This window comes from Panicum hallii, chromosome 7 (assembly GCF_002211085.1).
Source record: "Panicum hallii strain FIL2 chromosome 7, PHallii_v3.1, whole genome shotgun sequence".
NCBI classification, from domain to species: Eukaryota; Viridiplantae; Streptophyta; class Magnoliopsida; order Poales; family Poaceae; genus Panicum; species Panicum hallii.
This window is the reverse complement of record NC_038048.1, coordinates 37988888-38011664: the sequence shown is the minus strand read 5'-3', so window position 1 is coordinate 38011664 and position 22777 is coordinate 37988888. Positions and strand designations below refer to the sequence as shown.

General features: G+C 45.1%; 3 protein-coding genes and 1 pseudogene across 4 annotated transcripts; 3 read left to right on the top strand and 1 right to left on the bottom strand.

Moving 5' to 3' along the window:
- Positions 1–388: 388 nt before the first annotated feature.
- LOC112899536 lies at positions 389–6475 on the top strand. Its single transcript, XM_025968041.1, has 6 exons — positions 389–576; positions 666–733; positions 1506–1920; positions 2339–4999; positions 5508–5574; positions 5963–6475. The coding sequence occupies exons 1-6, from the start codon at positions 432–434 to the stop codon at positions 6111–6113; spliced, it is 3507 nt and encodes a 1168-aa protein (XP_025823826.1). The 5' UTR covers positions 389–431; the 3' UTR covers positions 6114–6475.
- A 323-nt stretch (positions 6476–6798) lies between these two features.
- Positions 6799–11322, bottom strand: LOC112901056 (uncharacterized membrane protein At3g27390-like). Of its 2 annotated transcripts, XM_025969880.1 has the most exons (10): positions 10446–11322; positions 9631–9739; positions 9342–9534; positions 9105–9241; positions 8529–8817; positions 8285–8391; positions 8061–8217; positions 7633–7831; positions 7302–7542; positions 6799–7214 (listed from the first exon to the last, which is right to left on the bottom strand). In XM_025969880.1, the coding sequence occupies exons 1-10, from the start codon at positions 10528–10530 to the stop codon at positions 6965–6967; spliced, it is 1767 nt and encodes a 588-aa protein (XP_025825665.1). In that variant the 5' UTR covers positions 10531–11322; the 3' UTR covers positions 6799–6964. The 2 variants fall into 2 exon arrangements, with proteins under 2 accessions (XP_025825665.1, XP_025825666.1); XM_025969881.1 differs by lacking the exon at positions 10446–11322 and having other exon boundaries at positions 9342–9538; positions 9631–9734.
- Positions 11287–13870, top strand: LOC112900750 (annotated as a pseudogene).
- A 4045-nt stretch (positions 13871–17915) lies between these two features.
- Positions 17916–18863, top strand: LOC112900749 (glutathione S-transferase T2-like). The gene is made up of 3 exons (XM_025969557.1): positions 17916–18099; positions 18177–18373; positions 18456–18863. The coding sequence occupies exons 1-3, from the start codon at positions 17916–17918 to the stop codon at positions 18861–18863; spliced, it is 789 nt and encodes a 262-aa protein (XP_025825342.1).
- Positions 18864–22777: the final 3914 nt, after the last annotated feature.

Sequence of the window (22777 nt, the reverse complement as noted above, 5' to 3'; positions counted from 1 at the left end):
TGCACACACATCAATTTGAATTCATTAGTGGCTCATAGAATCCTTATTATTTCTACTTGATGCTAAATTGTTAGGTTAGCGCAAAGTTGCTTCAAAGGTACCTCTTGCAGATTCCAAACGAGACTAAAAGGTTGGACTTCAAAGTCAATAAAAGTAAATCCTAGGGGGCTGATTGTAAAGCAGCCCAGAATCGCCCCTCCAAACTTGTGATTTACTTATATAAACTAAATTCGGTTTTAATCAATGCGATTTGGAATTCGAAGGGCGACTCCCGAAAATACGCCTTCGTGGATTCTCAAAAAAAAAAAAACAAAACAAAATGCGCCTTCGTGTGACCTAAAGCGCATCATCAAAAAACCCTCGCCGCTTCCCCTGTCCCCGCGCTCTCGCCTTCGCCTCCCTCCCTCTGTAGTGGCGGCCGCTCCCCCGCGATGGCCGCCGCCCCGCCGTCCCCGCGGCCGCCGAGGGCGCACCGAGACGGCGGAGACGCCCCTATCTCCCTCTTCCTCGAAACCGACCTCGGTACTCGCCTCGCGATTCTTGTCGCCCCCGACACCACCATCCGTGGCCTAAAGTGTACGGCCTCTGCCGCCTCTTCCCCCCCTTCCTCTTCGTACCGCGGGCGCATGTCGGAACTGATCCTTGTGTTGTTGGTCTCTGCGCAGCGCAGGTGAACGCGGAGCACGCCGCCGCTTTCCCCGACCTTGGCCCCGTCGCAGTCAAGTCCTTCCAGGTGCTGTTCCGTGGCTCTGAAGTCTGATCGATTTTTTTTTCGGTGAAGTTTTGTGATTGCAATCTGTTCATCAAGATCGCATAGATGCAATTTAATTTGGGGGCAGACTTCGTTTTTTTTTTGTGTGTCTGTCAAGCGAGGGTTTCTGAGGTTTTGTCGAGAGCTTCGGTTGATGATTATGGTGATTTGATCAGTGAGGATTGTAGAAATGCTGCCGAGGGTTGGTTACTGCATCTGTCAAATGCGCATGAAGTATGTGTAGTTCGTGTCAGATGTCAGATTCACCTCTTATGGGCTGTTTGAACTTTTGGGGGAGATCTGTTGGGTTGTTTTGGTGTTCGGTTAACATTCAAGCATGGGTGGGTTTTCCCCAAAATTGTGCGAATATCAAAATGCACATGTACAATGTGGTGGAATTGCTAGCCGTTGTACGACATGTGTGCATCCTTATTGCTTATGTACTGCATGCTAAGTCAGCCGGTGTAACTCTGTAAATTTGTAATAACTAAGTCAAATGAGTGGTGATCTTATTGTGGTTTTACAATCTGGCTCAGTTGTGCATGCTAATTTTGGATTTTGGGAAGTCATGTTATGATGCTCACAATTCTTGAAATTCATGCGATATATCTCATTCTGTGAACCAAAGGCATGAAGTCTAAGTGTCAGTTATTGATGATTGAGGAAGTAACTAGGAATTTAGCATTTGTATCTAATCATATTGAAATCGTGCAAAGGGGTACACTAGCTTTTATAAGTGTTTGCTATTCATCAGGTCCGGCGGAGGGGTGTACTGTATCACTTATCTGATTCAATGACAGTGACGAGTGCCTTCACCAAAATCAAAGGTGGGTGCTTTCTTTATGTCAAGATGGCAGAGGCAGCAGCAGCCACACTCTGCCGCAAAGATGATGTTGCTAAACCTTCAAATCAGAGCAATGTGTCACATGCTGGTGCTGGAGATTTGACTAAATCGAGTAGAGCTCCACTGGAAGCAGGCATAAATACTTCTTTTCGGCAAGAAGTTCTAGACACTTTACATAAGGAGTCCACTCAAAATCCAAGCACTGTTGGAAAGAAGAAGAAGAGGAGGAGGAATAACAGAAGTTGTCAATTGGCCCCGTCCGTAGCTGCTGATCAAGAAACAAGTGAACCATCAGCTATGGTTAAGGAGTTATCTATATCCACAGGTGAAGTTTCTGCCTCATAATAGTCAAAGGCTACGCGGCAATAATATCATGTATTATAGTACGATATAATGCTATTACCTTCTGAAAATTGTTTGGAGGCTACCATTAGATACTATACACCATATGCCATTCTTTGTGTTTGAATTCAATCACATATATCTTTATCGTATGCTTGATAAAATCATCATGTATTGGTGTCAAATGTTTGGCTTTGATACTTGAGCTGAATAACTAATGTAAAATCGGTCACTACATGTCTTTTTCACTGGCTTCAAACTCCCAGCATGCTCTATCATTGCCTTCGGTATTGGAGAACTATAAATCCACCTTCCCACTTCTCTGGTTAATGCCATGTTTGGAGTCTTTTCATTTTTTTAATGTAGATATACTAATTTCCCATTTTCCCCCTATCATTCAGGTGATGCATATAACGTTGAATTGACTGGCAGAGATGAAACTGCAGTCAAAGCATCTGGTTTGCCTCTTTCATCATCAGGACTCAATGATGGAAACCAGGGGGGCAAACATGTTCCGTTTATGAGTGATGCTCAGGCATCTACTGATCTAATCTCTGAACAAGGGAAATTCGATCATGCTCTTAAAGGATGTAGAAGCCCTTCCGTTCGAGATGCCATTTATTCCGCAGGTGAAGTTGTAGCTAGTGAAGAAAAAACTTCAAAAGGAAGCATCGCCCCATGGGATGGAGATGAGAAGCATGAACAAATAAAGCAACATGATGAGGGAGGTCATGATGAAGGTGTAGCTGAAATTAGCAACACGGTGAAAGATGGGAAAAGTACAGATGCCTTGGAGAAGAGGCGGACAAATGACAATACTTCTCCATTGAAGAAGCGCAAGCGAGAAAATAAGGCTAGTTCTGTTGACTTGGCTTCCATGAATACTAATGAGAAGGAGATGCATGGGTATCAAGAGAATGCAGCTAGATCAGGTGCAGTTTCTACTGAAAGGGAGATTCTCCATGACCCTTCTACGCAACAAATCTCAAACAATGTGCATCAAGGGCATTCAAATGTAATAGAACATTCAAATGGTGATGGGAAGAAAAAGAAAACAAGACGACAGCACTCAGAATCCTCAAAGGGTGTTGATCCTAGTCAAGATCTGACAAAATCATCTGCATTTGTTACGAATGAGAGCTCGATGCAAGTCACAGATGTTGCTCCCCTAGATACAAAGCAAACAACCCCATGCAGTATAGAAGGAGCGACAGTTATTGACCACAAGAAGCTTGGTGAAAACCTGGATATAGCGGCGAAAAATGTGATTGATGAGGTTTTGGCAGATCTGAGATCTAAAGACAGCTTAAGTATGGATTTGGATGGAGATATGTTAACAGGAAAAACTCACCTAAGCAGCAATAAGAATGCACTAGAACATCCTGAATCCACAGCAGATGAAGTTGGTATCAGTACTGCATTACCTCCGAAATATTCTGCAGCAGTTCACTCTGATGTTCCTGCCAGCACACCGAGACTTAAGAAGTCTAAGAGGGAAAAGTTGAAAGTGCTATCAACAATGATTGACTCATCTCATCACTCAAGCGGTGTGCCTGAAGAAGATGCTAATAAAGAATTAAATGAATCTGAGTCTTTGAGGTTTTCTGACAAAACCAGTGATCCTAAGGATATTTTGACTGGAGATGTCGTTGCACAAGCTGGTGAGAAACCCAAAGCCACTAAGCGCAGGGAAAATAAGCTTTCCTTAAAGCAGGTATCTGCAGATAGTGGTAAAACTTTGGACGAGCGAGTCAGCCAGGTTGATACATTAGACTTGAAGGGAATGAATGCTACACGAGCAAATTTGGTTCAAGGAGGTTATGTAGTTGAAACTCCTTTGAGTACTACTGGAAAAGTAGAGCAGAAAGGCAGAAGGTCTTCCAAGACTCACACTGCTAAAATACAAGAAACTAATTGTTCTACCCCTAATGCTCAAAAAGCAAGGAAAAAATCTTCGAACTCTAAACTTCAAAGTTCGGATTCAATCCTGGAACATGGTTCCAGTGCAGAGTTGGAGCACCCCAGGTCTGAGAAGGGTCTGGTTACCCCTAAAAGTTCTGTTGTTGCCGCTGAACCAAATTCTGATACTGTTGTTCATCCTGCTAGTGATGCGATCAATTTCCTTGATCATTTTAGCTCCAGCAAGATGAATGATCCACCAATTTCTGCAGAACACAAACAAAATAATGAAGATGAAACTTTAAGGGAAGTGAAGAACAAAAAGAAAAACAAAAGAAAGCTAAGCACTGGTAGCATGGAACCAAATGATGGTTCCGAATCTCTTCTTCGCACAGACAAAACTAGCTTAACTGATCATTTTGGTAACAGCAAAGATGTACCATCTGTTGCAGCAGAAAACCTGACCAGAGAAGATGAGAATGTGAAGAACGGAAAGGATAAGAAGAGAAAAACTAAAGTGAATACGGAAATGCCTGTTGCTGAAAAGGAAAATCCTAATTGTGATAATCAAGGCTATATTGGTACCCAAGGATCGCTTCTTTCTGCTGTACAAAATGGAAGGATGGGTCAGGACAATGGAAAAGAGAGCAGCACTAAAGTTACCCAGAATGACAGTAAAATACAATACGAACCAGAAGATGCCACCCTTGAGAATAAGAGCGAACAGAGTGGTGTTGATGGTCAAAACAAGTTGCTCACTGATAAGCATCATGTACATATAAGCAAAGATGTAAGGAAGTTGACTTCTCAGATAAAGCCCCATGCTAAGAGTAAGAATGATGAGTCTATCAAGCGAAGGGTAGCTCCAAATCCTAAGCCTGAAAGCAACCTTGTGAAGGACTTCTCCATGAGTCCACAAGTATCAGGTGACAGCACGGAGGCCATGCCTCAAAATGCTAACCGATATAGAGTTGCCGTACGGAAAGTTCCAAGTAAAAGGTATGAACAGACCAGGGAGAAGTCCAAAAAAGAGAATAGGAAGGTAGGCTCTGCAATATTCAATGATGCTAACAGTGAAGGCTCTGATGATGAATGGGACACCAAAAATGATAAGGCTGTCATGGAAGCATCGCCTGATAATTCATCTACATCTGCTGACTCAGGTTGGATCCTTCACGATATATAACATTTGCACTTGGTTACTCCTTGTGATTTGAAGATCAAGTCACATTGGTTGTTTATCTATGTATGCTTCTTATGGGTACCTCAGCAAAATGCATGAACGATAAATTGGTTCCTATCTCCTTTTAAAACTTGGTCAGCCAACAGCTACTGGTGCAAGTCATATTCATATGTGCCCTCAAAAAAAAAGTCATATTCATATGTTCATTTGGAAGTCCCTGGTAGCAGATTTCTTTTTCGTTTTTTCTGTCATATACTTGAAAAATGCTAGATTCAAACATTTTCAGAAGGTCGTATTAACAATTCTGGTGCTGATTTTAGTGCTCTTATTGGTAAAAGGTCCATACAGTTCTACTTAACTAAGGTCATGAGTCTTAGCAGCAACCTTGTTCGGGTCAATTCAGCTAAAATGATTATGTGTTATTCTGACATTTCATCAGGATTCCCGGTGTACATATGAAAGTGATCTAATCAATGTTTCTTTCACAGGTGTTTCATCTGCAGCCTCTGATGAAAGCGATGTTCCTTATAATGATGATGATGGCACTGTATCCTTGTAAGATATCTGACCTGTAAACAGAGAATTTTGTGCTAATATGTACGCCTATTTCCTTTATATCAGCATGTAGCAATGCAGACGAGAAAGTGTAAATGTTGCATGATAGGCATTAGTATGATGATTGCTCAGGTTTGGGGATAGTCAACAAATATACACTGGGAGTCGAGGATAGCAAAGTTTCACCAAATACACCACTACTGTTAGAGTGGCCATCTTCTAGAGTGCCCTGGTGGGGATGGTTGAACAACCATGTATACATCAATTGGCAGCATGTATACCATAAGTTCATGGATAGAAGTGATCGTCTAGTGATAAAACATGATTGCTTTCTTCTCTTGAGCTGAAGCCTGCTGACAGCTGAGTCACTCTACTCTCACCTTTTCAGATCTCAGAAGAGACTCAAAGAAGGTCTGCACATCGGCTCCATTCTTCGAGGTACCAGTAGCTATAAGAAGGCGAGGAAGAAGCAATCGGAGCTGTTGGATGATGACACCGTGGTGCCTGATAGCCAGCCTGCAGATGGCTGTTGGGACTGAGCTTAATGCTTACGAGAAAGCACTGGTCCCGCTTCAAAAACTTTTGCCTCTATATACACCTGATGCAGTGCAAGTTTCAGGTGAGCCCCCCCTAGATGGTGGGCTTTAGAAGAGTTGTATCTGAACCTCTCTTATTTATCTTGTAAACCGCGCTCCCAGCTGCGTGACTTGCTGATGGCATTTTTGTTGGTCATAGCCATAGGCCACACGCGGTTGCTCATAGCCCCACCCCCAGTCCATTTCTTTTATCGGGCCTTTACACTGTGGCTAAACTGTGTTGTTGCCCGAGGATGAGGCAATGTTGTTAATGCTACAACTTACCAGTTTTATCTAAGACAACGATGCCTATTCTCAACTTCTCATCCATGAGCGATGGGATGGGTCCTTCCTATTTGTGGTCGTAATATTCACTGCAAGAAAATTTGAGCGTCTCCTGAGTCAAGTTATGAAAAGTTTTATAGCATTAAATTCTATATCACATCATCAATTTTGCTGATATGGTGAGGAGAGAGGAGAGAGTTTTATAGGATGAGAAAGAAGTTTCATCCCTATAAAACTTAACCGGCTGGCATAGTTAATCTAATTCTTAATCTTGGTAATCTTAGTAACTCTACCGTGAAACTGTGCACTGAGACTAGCCGGTCCAGACTTTCAGGGGTCCAGAGTAACAGCAAGTTTACCTTTGTAGGCAACCACAATATGGAACATTTGATTGCATACATGATGCGTACAGTGCACAAAATGTACAGATCAGTCAAGAGAACGGTTAGAATCAGCTCAAAGCCGCAGCAACTACTCATTCGTACAAAGCTTGGCTATACACCATACACGCATCGTTGAACTACAAACTATCAGGGAGTGCGGGACGAGCTTGTTATCTGCGCTTCTAGGTCTTTGTCCCTGATGTTGGCTGTCTTGCCCATGGATTTCTGGCTCAGCATCCGGGCCACCGAGTTCCGCAGCCTCTGCGCCTGAGATCCATTGGTAGACAGGCTGCCGCCCATTGTCCTCTCGAGCTCCGACAGGAGCGCCTTCACAAGGACGTCGAAACGGCGCTTCGCTGTAGGGTATCTTGATATTGATTTGGTGATTCCTTGCAACCTTGCAACAGTAGAGTGAAAGGATAGATTAGTAACTGGCTAAAAGCCTTCGCAGCTATCAAACCGAAGGCTGAAGTAGAGGCGGTACCTGCGGGCAAATGCGTCTATCTCCGCCTTTTTACGCTCATTCAAGGATGGCACCTCAGGAAGAGCGCCCTTCAGGCGATTGGGATCACCAGCCAACAGTACTCGCATTTTCAGATATTCTTCCTCTTCTTCAGTGAAATTTTCAGCTTTAATTTGCTCTTTGATAACCATAAGCGGGTCAAAGAACCAATCAAAGAGAGTATGTCTAGGTCTATTGTCAGATGTAATCTCAGAGTCATCACCTGCACATTTACCAAAGCAGGTCAAACCAAGGTCATAAATAAGTCATAGCACCCATTCTGATGCAATAGATCATTTCCTCGTGTACTTACTCAAAATTAGGCCGACAGAATTAGCTTTTGCGGACCGAAGGAGCGCATTGAGGATAACATATGCTGGCAGACCAACGTTAAGAACACCACTGCCAACTTTGCCTGACTTCGTTTCTTCAATGTCTTTCATTGTTATCACTCCTTTGTTAACCAACTCCTCCCCCTGGTGCCTGCACTCCGCAAAAAGGTGGTCCAACAACTGCACAATTGTCTCATTCAGTAACTCAGTTACAGTGCACTGATTACATGAGTTTACATATTACTAATAGTACCAAATTTGTTCACTGAAAATTATGTATAGACCTATTCTTAGAATGCAGTATACTTATATCTATTGGACTATACAGAAACTGAAGCATTGTCACCAATAAGCAGTGGCATTGCAGGTTACTAATGTGATCGACTAACTATTAGGAGGAAACAATCACCTTGAATGGGTTGAACTCATCTATGCTGTTCTTAAATGAAGTAACACGAGATGGAGGTCTTTTCCCTTCTTGCTTCTCCTTGTTGAATGAGGATGGCCTAGATATTGGAACATTGTGCCCATGTGAAGACTCATCCTTGCTCTTCCGATATTTAAATCTAGAGATTTGAAATGTCAGCACCAGACAATTTAAATTTTGGACCAAAGGCATGTCGTACAATTTACCTTGGAAAGCAAGAACCTGCTGCCATGTCAAGAACATCATTCGTGTATTCATCAAAGATAGACACTGATGAAGCAACATAGGCAAGGCCCATGATAAAGGAGGATTCCTGGCACATCAACAATATTAAGCTCAATCACTTGAACAAGCAAAAGGTGGCAATGCTTACTTTTCCAAAAAATTATACCAATAAAGTATGCACTGCCTGTCATCATAATACTTAAGGAAAGGGAATTTTGATGGTACCTGATAAGCGACAACTGCACCATAAGCACCTAAAGGAATACTGGAGAGAATGGACGCCAGAACAGCTCCTACTACAGCAAATGGCCAAAGAAGAATAGCAAGACCAGCAAATGGCACACAAGCTGTCTCCAGGAAAGGTCCTTCTCTCCCAATCATATCCTGGATCAGCCGTTTCCATCCTTTGAAAAGCATCACAGGACACTTGTAGAAGGCAATTAAAGTGAACATTACTCCATCAAGTAAGAGCCCACAAGCTGCTGCTATTAACGCCCCCGGGATATCAAGCAATCTGGGAAAACAAATGTTATGCATGTCAGTTTATTAGCCATTGTTCCTCAAAGGAAAAATAAGTCTTATCTAAATGCAAAGCACTGCATCTGTGGATTATATTACTCAAAGGAATGTCTAAATGCATGCTTTTTTTGCATGTGTTATGTCAAGTCAAGCATAAAGAGTGATATGTGCACATTAAGCTGAATGCCGTAGGCTAAAAGGAAAAAAAGGGGGAAAGGTAACAACAAACTTCTAGCCTTGAGGTGTAAAGTTAAAAGATTATAACAGGAATGGGAAGCAAACCTTATCTCATATGGTTTCCCATCAGGAGGTTTCTGAAGACGCAGGTCATCCATAATTGAAAAATAGGAGTGGAAAAGCAAGTCTTTCACATCCCTGACTACTGTACAACTTCCAGTGATGGTACTCCATGTTCCATCCTGTAGTTGGGAGTAGCAAGCAATGTCTATGAGAAATGCTAAAAACCAACGCAGAGATAAACATAAAAAATAAAACTGATCATTAAAATAATAAACCTACCACAAAACAATGAACAAATGGCTTTTCTTTCCCTTCTCCAACTGCTCCAAATGTTGCCATTATAGGTGCAAGAAAACCATATACTAGTCCAGCAAATACGCTTCCCGGGATGCCAATTATGAGCCATATGATCAAGATTGCAGTAGCAGCAATAAGAAGCAGAAACTTTACTACAGGTCCCACCAGCTTAGTTCTGACTTGAGAAAAGGACGGCAGAAAATGTGAGCACTTTTGGTTAGCAATTTAATCAAGTTGCCAAAAATAGAACTGCAGAACATGCGCACTGTACCTGATAATGCAGTAGTACGTCCAGATCAAATGCATAGGCCATAAGCCTAGAATCAGTGCAGATAGTCCAACTGCCATAATCAGACATGCCCAAGGGCACAGCAAAACACCTGGCAGACCAAATGATGTGAAATGAGGATTGCATATCATATCAGAGTCTTAAAAGAACTAAAACAGCAGAATGAGGATTGCATATCATAGACAGAGCATTGCATTTCTAGATATATCATATTCTGTATCATTCCATTATTCATCTGCAAAATTACATTAATTTTATCGGCCACGCCTACTTGCATTTCGGGTTACGATAAATGAATAAATAACTGAATTTTAAGCAGTCAAGGACCCAAAGACATTGAATGAAACCTAAGCTTGAGAAATTCGACAAATTCTTATACAGAAGAGGAAAGGGACATTTTTCAGATATTAGCCTCCAACAGATGGTAGTTCTAACCAAAGCCGGTCCCGGAACTTCCAAGTCAGAAGTAGGCATTAAATCAACACAGCAATTACTTCAATCTTTCCTACTGCAAGTGATGATTCAAGTCAAGTCAAAGGCGAAGCCTAACTAAAATTAGGACAGCACACCAATTATTTACACTGGTCCAAAGTCCTAAACAGCTAAACTAATCCCTCCCAAGGAAAAAAAAAGAGGAAATTCTGAATCAAGCAGCCATGTTAGAGCAGAACAGGATATCAAGAGAAGCAACCTCTTAAAGGCAGAAATTGCACGAGGGTTGGACTCATAGCCCTCCCATTTCATCACCAATCAAACTAAATGCCTCGATGAGGCAAGACAGGGGAGCAGCATGGCACCTTTGATGAAGCCCAGGATGAGGAGACCGCAGAAGTATGGCAGGAACTTGAGGAAGCTCAAGAGGGAGGGCCTGAACGGCTCCATTGGCGGCAACTTCCTCGGCCTCCTTCAAGCCAAACAAGAGGCCAGGGCTCAATTCTTCCTCCAAAGCTCTCCCAATTCTGAACCACTAGCGAGCTGCTGGACAACCACCAAAATCCTCCCAAGCAACAATTTTTCCTCCAATCCAGTCCTCGCAGCGTTCCCAATTCCGCAGAGCAGCAAGCAAGAGCCCAGAACCCGAACCCAGGAACGGCTAGAGCACCTTTGCTGGGAGGAGAAAGAGAAACTGCATGCTTTTCTCAAGAAGAATCGGCCATCACCACGCACGCCTGCCTCCACCCAAAGTCAGGAACCCGCAGAACTCTGAGCTCTGGAGATTAGGGAACGGGGCCGCCAGCAGCGTGAGCAAGAAGACAGGGGGAGTGGGGCCGCGCCCCGGTGACACACAAGGCTGCGCCGTCGGCAGGTGGCAGGAGGTCGGAGGCGACAGGCGCCCCGGAGGAGTCGAGTCGAGGGTGAAAATTGCCGAGAAGATGGTGGTGGTGGGCGTGGGTGGTAGGGCGGTTACCACCACCGTGCGGGAAACTGCAGCTAGATGAATCCGCTGGTGGTGGGGGAGGAAAGGTGAGGTGGAGTCGATTGGCTGGCTCCGAGACGAGAGATAATGACGGACGCGGCGGTCATCCGGATTAGAAACCGCAACAGGAGGGTTTAGTAGAGAGAATCTGATGCTGGCGGGCTGCGATGATGAGCTGACGAGGCAGGCGGATTCGTTGCCGCTGGGCGAGGGGAGAGGCGATGGCGCTGAGCGCCGGGCAGCAGGGCAGGGGCAGGTGCAGGCTGCTTGGCCTTGCTTTGTTTAGGCTGACTCCAACGGAGTAGCCATCCGGCCAGGCAAAGCGAAAATGGCTGCCGTGCGCAGTCATCTGGGCCAGCCAAAATCGCGGCAGGAGAGAGAAGCAGCGAAACTGGCTGCTACTGTTCGCGCTAGCCATCGGTGTTGGGCCCACTCGTACCAACGGTAGCACGGCGGCTTCTCCCCATCCCGCTCCCCCTCCGTCTCCATCGGTATCGCCTTCCCCTCCTCCCCGTAGGGTCGCGCCTAGCGACAACCGCCGGCGGCGCACTTCCCTCCTCCCCGCCTCGACCGCCGCCGGCGCGCATCCCATCCTCCTCGCCTCGGCCACCGACGCGCCTTCCCCTCCTCCCCGCAGGGTCGCACCCAGCGACCACTTCACCGCCGCTGGCGCACTTTCGTCCTCCCCGCCTCGACCGCCGCCGGCGCGCATCCCGTCCTCCTCACCTCGGTCACCGACGCGCGGACAAGGTGCTATCTTCCTCCCTGACCCTTTGCCTTCTTCCTGCTTCCATGTTGCAATGATTTGTGCGTAGAGCCGTAGATCTGGGGGAGGCAGCGACAGCCGTGGCAGTGCCCTTGCACAACTGTACCTTCGTTGTACTTGATGGATTTCCGGTCGATGCTGCTTGCGGCGGGGCATAGGATGTGATTGTGTTGGATTTCCTTCGATTTCCTTCGATTTAGATCTGGGCACGATTTCCTTCGTTGTAGTTGATGGACCTTGACTAGGTGGATGTATATACTATTTTGCTAAGCACAAAACTGCAACTATGGTGATTATGAAATTTGCAACTATTTTATTGGCTGAAATGTGATATTCTAATTGTGTAGGATGATTGTGTATGTTTCTAATGAGTAAATATGAAGTAATCAGAATTATAGAGGAAAGGTTACTAACCATGTGAGCAAATATGAAGTAATCTGAGTTGTGTAACCTGTATTTTCAGTTTCAATTTCAGTTTCACTACATCTTTTGTGGCCTCTGATGCTGATTGTGTTCGATTTCCTTTGATTTAGATGTGGGCACAATTTCGTTCGATTTAGTTCGTATGCCCTACTTGCTTGCAGTAATGGAGTCAATTATTTAACAAAGTATACGCTCATTATTTCAGGCTGGAGAACCAATTCAATGGTTACATGTTTCAGGGTGGTCCGTCTCAAGGAGGTGACAATTCCAATGAGTTGTCATTACCTCTACCGTCAACCATAAAGGGAACTTGAGAAGGTATGTTTTCTTCCTAATTTGGATTTTGCATACCGTACTTTTTATGGTTCACTAATCACATCTCTGTTTTTTCAGTACAACCTTAACGGTGCATTTAGTGGATCAATGCATAACATGGGTGTACCAACTCAACCTGCAAATCCTCTTGTCAATGCATCGTTTCGTCTTGCTCCCATCGAGGACCCAGAGGTTGAAGAGGTCGATGGAACCCAAGTCTCAAACAATAAGGGGAAGAAGAGGGTTGCCCAGCGAGGAAGGTCATTCACCCACGAGGAAGATAGGGCAATCTGCTCAGCATTTCTGCATGTTAGCAAGGACCCTATTATCAGTAAGCTGTAGCCGATGACTTAATTACTCCATTTTTCCATTGTCAAGCCTTTATGAGACATGCTATTTAACGTTACCACTACAGGAACCAACCAAACTTCTGCTGGGTACTACACGAGAATGCATCGACACTTCGTGGACAACAATGGAGTGAGTACAAATAGGACTAAGGTTTCAATAGAAAACCGGTGGGGAACAATTCAGAAGGCCGTCAACAAGTTTTGTGGCTTTTATGACGCTATCGAAAGGAGGAATCAAAGTGGCAAGAATGAGCAGGACAGGGTAAACCATTTTAAACATTTATTCATTTGTTATGTTGATTGTTGCGCACAATGAATATTTCTTTGGTTTGGACAGATTAATGATGCCATCAGGATGTACAAAGAAATCGAGCCATGGCAATTCCATCACTGTTGGCTCATTCTGCGAGGAGAGCCGAAGTGGCACGCGAGGATGGTGGAATGTAACATGGCTCAAAGAGTTAACCAAAGGCCTGCCCCGAAATGCTCCGAAACAGAAACATGTTCTGTGCAGGCTGAAAGTACACTCCCAGACAGACCTGAAGGAAGGGACATCGCCAAGAAGAGAGTCCGGATAATGGCTGATACCTCATCGTCAAGTGCAGCAATGGAAATGCTGCAGAAGATGCATGATAGAGGAGAGAAGAATGATGTGAAGGAAGATCAACTTAGGCACGAAATGTTCAAGATGGAGAGAGAGAGAGGCTTGAGCTGCAGAAGCTAAACTGGGAGAAGAAATGGGTTGCCTGGGAGAAGAAATGGGCAGTAATGGAGTCCAATGCCATGACGCGACAGAATGAGTATGAGTTGAACCAATGGAACACGGATCTTATGGTCATGTCGCAGGATCTTGACAAGTTAGCTCCACCACTGCGTGCGATGTATCAGCAAAAACAGGGGGAGATCATGAAGAGGAGAGGCATCTCCACCCCTCCAACTAGTGATTCCTGAGTGTTTGTAAGCTATTTGTGGCTTATGTTTGTAAGCTGTTAGTTTGTAAGCTGTTTGATGCTTGAGTTGTACCAGAGTGTTCGACTATTTTTATTCGTATTCGACTATTTTTATAAGATGTTTGTGTGTTATTTCCAGAACTATATTTTGGTAAAGCTGTTTGTCAGTTACTTACACAAGTATATTTTGGTAAAGCTGTTTGTGAGCTCTTTACAGATGCTAAACCAGAAATATATATACCACATTATATCATTAACTGCAGAGTACTAAAAGAGAATTATTACATAACTATTATATCACAATTAAAAGAGAACTATTACATAACTATTACATCATTATTAATGCAGAGTTTCATGTTCCTATCGGCCCTGTCTATTTGCAAAAGGTCCTGCATCGTTGCCATAGAGAAACCAAATGTGCTCCATGAGGTCTCGTTGCAATCTGTTAGACGTAGCCTTGTCACAAATTTTGGTGTACGAATTAATCAACTGAAAAATTTCTGGCACATTTCTATTTTGAGAAATCGGTGGGTCCGAAGACATCTCAAACTCCTAGTGATCGTTGTACAAATTTCTCTCATCTTCAATCACCATGTTGTGTAGAATAACACAAGCACGCATGATGTCGTTTAGATCACTTTGTCTCCACAACCTACCAGGGTTATAAATTATCCTGAATCTGGATCGTAACCCCCCAAAAGTTCGTTCCACATCCTTCCTTACTGACTCGTGCCTTTCTGCATATACGATCTCCTTTAGACTAATCGGCTCACTGTATGATTTTACCAACGTAGCCCAATCAGGGTATATTCCGTCGGCAAGATAGTAACACATGTTGTACTTGTTTCCATTAACATCAAACTCAAATTGCGGTCTTCGTCCTTCAGCGAGGTCGTCAAACACCGGGGACCTATGAAGCACATTAATGTCATTATGGGACCCAGGCAATCCGAAATATGCATGCCAAATGCGCAAGTCCTGCGTAGCAACAGCCTCCAGAATTATGGTCGGTTTGCCTTTGTGCCCCTTGTACTGGCCATGCCACGCAGTCGGGCAGTTAGACCATTCCCAATGCATACAGTCAATGCTGCCGATCATCCCAGGAAAACCTCTAGCTTCATTGACTTGTAAAATTGTCTCAAGCTCACTTGTAGTCGGTGGCCTCAAGAAATCAGACTCATAAACAGCAATGACGGTTCTTGCAAATTGCTTCATAGTCTCAAGAACTGTTGACTCAGCCATGCGGTATGTGTCATCGAACGAATCAGCTGGACTGCCGTAGGCAAGCATCCTCATAGCCACAAGGCATTTATGAATGGGATGGAAACCGCTATGCTTGCAAGCATTCTCGCGTTGAAGAAAATATGAATTCTTCTCGGTAATCTTCTGGACCATGTAAAGGAATAAGGACTTTCTCATTCTAAACCTGTGCATGACAAGGCAATACATTGGCCATTAGTTTATGGAGCGTACCATCTTAAGAAATAAGGTAAAAGGATGACAACTGACAACAGGAAAGGGTACATACCGCCGTCGAAAGTCCTCCGCGCTGTACAGAGGATCATCAACAAAATAATCCCTCATGATTTGTTCGCAAGCTGCTTCTCTGTCACGACGCATAAATTTATGTCCTACAACCGAACCACCCCTCTTACGTTTACAAGGTTCCAACGAAGCCAAGACAATCGAAGTTGCCATGCATTGTTCATCTTTCTTCCTTTTATTCTGCCAAAAGAGTGATTCCTTCAGGCATGACCAAGAAGACATGCTCGAGAAGTCTGTACAACAAAGATCACACATTAAGTTCAGTACCACGGTCATTACAAATAACGTTATGAAATCATAAACAACTGGGGATATGTTCAAAGCATAAGCACAAATACAAAGGAGGTACTCAGCTACGATGTATTGAAATGTAAGCACAAATTCAGAGAACCGGACCTTGAAGGAAACTAAGACTCCACAAGGATTAAGCAATACACTAGACTAAACCTCAATGAGCTCCTGTCTCGGTGGTCATGGCCTGGAGATTGTGTGTGGAAGCAGAGCGCCGGTTCAAGGTCAAGCCCCAAAATCAAAGCAGAGTGCCGGTGCGGACCTACATCACTGGAGCCTGGAGGTGAGGGTCGTCCGACGACGAACGTGTGCTGAAGGCGGGAAATCTCTTGCCGGCCGCCGGAGTGTCAGGGTCGCCGGTGCTTGGGTCACGACGGCGATCGCGTGGAGGGTGAGAACTTCGCTGCTGTGGCGGCAACTGAAATGTTGAGCGAGGGAACTCCCGGCACTTTTCCTTTCCGTGGCGCAAACCAGGCTGGGCCAATGTCTCCAGCTATTTTAGCTGGTCTGTTGGAAATAGCAGGCCCATGGGTGGCAAGGCAAAATCGACGGGGCAGGCAAACTCCGGGATGGCTGGCCGAAATGGTTGGCCACCGTTGGAGTCAGCCTTATACTGACTCCAACCGACTATGCAACGGGCCATGCAAAGGCAAAATGCTTGGGTCGGGTGCACTATAGCGCGAGGCATCATCTCCAATTGACCATGCATACCGGGCGTGCAAAATGAATCCGAGGTGAGAGAAAGTGCAAAATAGCACTCGCTTGGCCGCGAGGCAAAGGACAGTCCTCCAACCGTCGACCCAAGAGAGAGAAGAATAGGCGGTCGTGGGTGCGTTCGGGACTTCGGCCTCCATGCGCGGCGGGACTCCAGGCGGGCGACGACGAAGCGCGTGGCGGAGCTCCAGGAAACCGACGACGAAGGAAGTGGCGGAGGCAAGGCGGTTTGCAAGGTGAGCTCCGCCATTCCCCACCTCGATTCGTTCTTCCGGCGCTAGGGTGCAGGGAGATTTTGGTCGCGCGGTGCAGATCCATGGGATTGGAACCCAACTTGTCTCGATTCGCAGTGCTTCGAACTGATTGGGGTCGGATTTGGTTGATTCGATTGCATTGCTCAGCCATGGTTGCTGTGCCTAGATCTAGCATGCTGCGGGTGGGGGTCCTCACTCCGTGTGTCCGATAACTTGTTTCTCCCTTTGCAGTTGCAGATGACCACCCCCGAGAACACCCTTCAGTACGCCATTGATTCCATGGAGAGGGCGAGCAAAGAGCTGAGTTCTCTTGCCGACAGCCTCCCAGTGGGCGAGGGCATGGAGGCGTTCGATGTTCATAGCCTACGCACGGCTCTGGAATTCATTGCGGAGGGGCTCCTGACTAACGCGCTACAATCCAAGTCCGTTCTGGACAAGGTTGAAGCTGCTCGCGATGAGTGTGGCATGCCGTATGGCGTGACCATTCCATCTCCAGCGGCGAGCGGGGAGTTTCCTTGGGACACACCATCCTCTGGAGTCCACAGCTCGGACTTTGGGGAGGACTCCGAGCCCGCATGGAGCTACCACCCTTCATCTGACAGCGACGACTAAGATGAAGGCAGCACCCACCAGACGAGTTGCTAACTTTTGTTTAACACTATGATGTCGTGCGCAAGTAACTTGTTTCAGTTTGCCTAGTTAGTTAATTACGTAGTGCTGTTCTAGTTTAGCGCCGGCATGATGTAGCAACTCATGTAATGTTCTTAAGTAATCATGTTTGGTTCTCAGTCCTGCTGTAGTGAGGCCATATCTGTGTAATCTCTGTGTTAGATGGTCGAAAACTTTGTGGAACCACTAATGTTAAGCAATCATTGTGACCTTGTTGGTATCTAATATTGGTATTATGTTTAAACTTGCAATGATTGTGTGCATGTGGGCATGGACAGTGAATTATTTGTATGGACAGTGAACTCTTTCTCTAATCTATGACACTTTTTTGTTTCCTACTCTCTTTGGCAGAATGGATCGTCGATTTAGCGCATGTGGTGGTAATGGCCACGCCTCCCAAGTGGGCATGGACAGTGAATTTCAATTGGACCTAGATGTTTCTCCCATGGTACCCTGCAGTACTTGTTTGTTCATTCTTTGTATCTTGAGTGTCTAAACAGGTTTTCATTTTATTTTGGGCAGTTTTGCGAGCAAATTCATGAACAGAGCTTTAGTACCCCACCACATGTGCCTATGAGGTCAGGTGATCAAATTGAACCTCCAAATTATGAAGATATTCAGGAAATTGATGGCGACCAGTTTGCCAACGGTACTGGCAACAAGAGAGGTGTCTCACAACGAGGAAAAGCATTCTTGCCTCCAGAGGACAGAGTTATAGTGTCTGGCTGGCTGAACATTTCTACGGATGCAGCCACAGGTATCATCTGGAATACACTTCTATTGACAAGCAGTTTGTGGTTTGACAACTATTTAATTGTTGTTTTCTCGTTGCAGGTTCATCTCAGACGAGCAATGCCTTCTATGCAAGGCTGCATCGTTATTTTGTTCAAAATTGTGAGACGGGTAGCAGTAGAACCCAACTGTCTATTCAGAACCGATGGACAACTATACGAAAGGAAGTCAGCAAATTCCAAGCTATCCACTCGGCTATTGTTAGAAGGAATGAAAGTGGCAAGAATGACTATGATAAGGTATGTTCCGATAACTATATGCTGCATGTTCCTGAATTCTATCTACTTGTTCATGAATAATTTATTTCTATTTTGGGTGCAGATAAAAGATGCTATCAAAGTTTATGAGCAGAAAAAACCTTGGCATTTCGCGCATTGTTGGGAGATTTTGCGGGATGAACCAAAATGGAATGATTATATGTTGGAGTGTAGCAAGCCTAAGCAAACAGAGAAGGATAACCAGGCAATTCAACCCTTGGACACTCCCCCTGCACCAATACCTACTGCTGGTGCACCTATTGAACGACCAGAAGGGCGTGACAGCGTGAAGAAACGTCGAACATTAGTAGAAGAGTCCTCATCTAGTGTTGCCGTAGAGATGTTAGAGAAGATACATGTGAGAGGTCAGCAGATGGATGAATTGGAAGCAAAACAGAAGGAGGAGTTGATTGATATCGAACGAGCCAAGTTTGATCTGCAGCAGAAAGCATTGTTCGCGAAGATTGAGTAGGGCGACAAGAAACTTGAGCTCCAGAGGGAGATTTCTCGTGACAAGAAGGAGATTTCTCGGGAACAGATCAAACTTCAAAGGGATATTATGGAGACAACTAGGTTCCAGACAGAAGCCCAAATCATATTCACTAATCTGAATTCATGGCATCCTGCTGTTCGTTCCTGGATTACCAAGAAGCAGAGGGACATTTTGATCAAGGAAGGTATAAACCCAGATGAAGTTGAGTCCGCTTCTGGTGCTAGTACCCAGCACCAACAGCCATCAAGGGACAACTAGCTTCTGTTAAAACTGTTGTACTGTATGAAATTATTTGTTTGATTTGGACACCTATTTGTTTGCTTTGAGAAATGTTGTAATGTATGAAACTGTTTGCTTGATCTGGACACATATTTGTGTACTTTCTTCATTAGATCTTGGTTCACAAATACATGCTACCATCTACACTACTTGCAGGGATTCATTAGATCTTGGTTCTCCCACCAACAAAAGACATCCAGCTGATGTAATTCACAAATACATGCTACCATCTACACTACTTGCAGGGAATCATTAGATCTTGGTTCTCCCAGCAACAAAAGACATCCACCTCATGCACACAAAAACAAATACCAACAGGTGCATACTAGTGTCGAGATCAGCGTGCATATGGCCCTAATTCATTGCCTTTTAACATCCAATGATGCTCAATTAGATCTTGTTGCAGGCGGTGGGATGTAGGGCGGTCCTGGATCTTGCAATATGCGGACATGAAGGCGTTTAGCTCGGCAACATTCCTGTCCCTTCGAATTGGTGGATCATTGGGTTCAGCAAACTCGTCCTCATCCAGCTCCCTGTCTCGCTCGGACTTGATGATCATGTTGTGAAGAATGATACATGCTCGCATAATCGTGTTCATGTCCTGAGCACTCCACAGTCGGCTAGCTTGTTGAATTATCCGAAACTTCGAGCGGAGGACACCGAAACAGCGTTCAACATCCTTTCTTGCAGCTTCTTGGGCCTCGGCAAATGTCTTGTCCTTGGGACTGATAGCTTCACTCTTGGTTTTCACAAAGGTCGCCCAATCGGGATATATCTTGTCCGCGAGGTAATACCCCATGTCGTAATTATGGTTGTTCACTGAAAATTCAACTTTGTGAGTTCTTCCATTGGCAAGATCATCAAAAATAGGGGAGCGGTCCAAAACATTGAGATCGTTGCAAGACCCCGGCATTCTGAAAAATGCATGCCAAACTCGCAAGTCCTTGGTTGCAATAGCCTCAAGAACAACAGTCGGTCGGCCCTTCCTTCCAATGTATTGGCCATGCCAGCCTACGGACAAGATCCCCACTCCCAATGCGTGCAATCGATACTTCCAATCATCCCGGAAAAACCTCTAGCTTTATTTTCTTCAAGAATCCGCTTCAACTCAGCCTCTTTAGGTGGTCGTAGGTACTCTTCCTTGAACACGGCAATGACAGTTCTTGCAAACTCCTTAACGCACTCCAAAACAGTGCTCTCGGCCATGGCATAACTGTCATCAAGTGCGTCGGCTATACTTCCGTACGCAAGCATTCGCATAGCGACAACACACTTATGCTTTCCATGAAATCCCATTCGGCCAAGACCATCAGGTTTCTGTCGAAAATACTCATTGTTCGCAGCAAGCATTTGGTAGATCATATCGAACAAGCTTCTTTTCATTCGGAAACTGCATCAAGCAAACAACCCAATTATGAAAACAATAGCTACACTACTTGAGCTTCAATTCAACAGAAAGAAGGACATGTCGCTGCTGTTACTGGCGCCGGAACATGGTGTCGTCGAACAGCGGCTCCGACGCGAAGTAACATCGAACAAGCTCAGCCCAAGCGCCTTCCCTGTCTCTCCGACGAACCTTGTGCTCTGGGACTGAACCACCCCATTTCTGATGTCGGCGCGTCGTAGCCAAGACAGCAGCATGAGTAGCTGCGGCTTGCAGGCGGAGCCTCCTCTTGCGCGAACTTGAGAAAAAATCTGAAACTCTGCAGAACGCCGACAAGGTGGGGGATTGGGGGAAGAACCTGACGATGCAAACCGAAATGCGAGTGAACTAGTGCAATACAATCAACACCGGCTACAGCAATGGAGCGAGGGAAGGAGTATAAAATGCAAACCGAAATGCGAGTGAACTAGTGCAATACAATCAACACCGGCTACAACAATGGAGCGAGGGAAGGAGTACCTTCGTTCCCGGAGTGATGGAGAGCGCGCGCGGAGCGTGCGGCGCTGCGCTCCGCCACCTCCGCCACCAACGCCTTGCCCTACCTGCGCGCGTCGATTTGGGGCAAAGGGAAATGTCCCTGCTTTGCCGCCAATAGGTTTCGGTGGGCCAAACAATGTTGTTTGCCTCTCACGATTGGAGGACCGGCAGTGCAAAGCGGGCCAGTAAAATGGCCCAGCCATGCAAACGGCGAAATGCATGGCCGATATGCCTCGCGGGGATTGGAGTCAGTCTTACCGTGGGGTGGAGGGAGGATGCCGTTCGGGAGCGAGCGCCTCTTGTGGCTCTTGCGCGGGCGGTTGCTGTGGACGGAGGCGTTCGCACGGCGGCTCGGAAGTCGGAACAGACTGAGCCTCACCTGAACGAAATTCTGGCCAAATTTGGCAGCGATCGCAGCTCCCAGAAAATCCGTGCCCTTCCCAGAAAATCCGTGTCCGAACGAAAGACGAAGCGATAGGATTTTTCATTTTTATACCCCAACCCCCCGGTGGCTGGAGACCTGGAGTCATGGAGTCGGTATCGGGCTGCTTCGCAAAATCTATATGTACACTATATTTACACTATATTTAGATATATAATAAAAATTTTATATATAGAAATACTAAAACCAACTATAATATGGAATGGAGGAAGTACTTTTGAAATTTTCACTGAGATTTACGTAAATCATCCGTGCTCATTTCCCCGTAAAGAAACGAAATATATATATATATATATATATATATACATACATACACACGACGAGGCTAAAATGCAACAAGGTGTATTATACAAAATACACTCACTCTGCAGTTGCAACCAAAAGACAACACCGATTGCAACTGTGAGAATAGATCAATTGCAACCGAAAGAAAACATCGATTGCAACACGATCCAGTTGCAACTCAGACCGACCCAGTTCCAACTGGATACGAACCGGTTGCAACTCAGACCGATCCGGTTGCAACTGGATACAACCCAGTTGCAACTAGAACTGTCACAGTTGCAACTAAAGAGGTGGGTGCATTCTCTATACAAAATACACTCAGGTGCGTTATAATAATATATATATATATACACACTCTATTCTACACGCGCTTATAGCAACTCCTACATGTGTATCTCATGATGTAGAGCGTATCTGACCTAATGAAAGGTATGTACAAGATGTACGTGATCATACTAGACCATCTGTGATGGTATATACATTTGGTATGTGACCATACATAGAGTTTAAATATGTACACATATTTATTTTTATATACTAGTACTGAGGTATAATAATATATATTTAAAAAATAGGGATGCTTTTAAAATTTTTCGTATATATCCTTTGAAGTATCTTAGAATATGTATATAAACATATTCAAAGTGATAAATAAGTATGTGAATATACGCACGATGGTATACAATGGTGAGAATAGCTACATACGAGTGCAGATAAAACTTTTATATATATATGTATATGTATGACGAATGACTTACCACCGCGTGCGTGGAGGGAACGGCCGGTCCGTCCAACAATCGCCCGCTGCCTCCAACGTCGGCGTTGGCTCCGCGTCGTCGGAACTCTTCCCGTGTACGGTGCGCGGGCCGCGACATCCCGTGTGCCTTAGATGGATGCTTGTTCAGAGAGGTACTACATCCAAATGAATCTCACGTCGTTGTTTATCGATCGTGCAAGAGCTCTCCT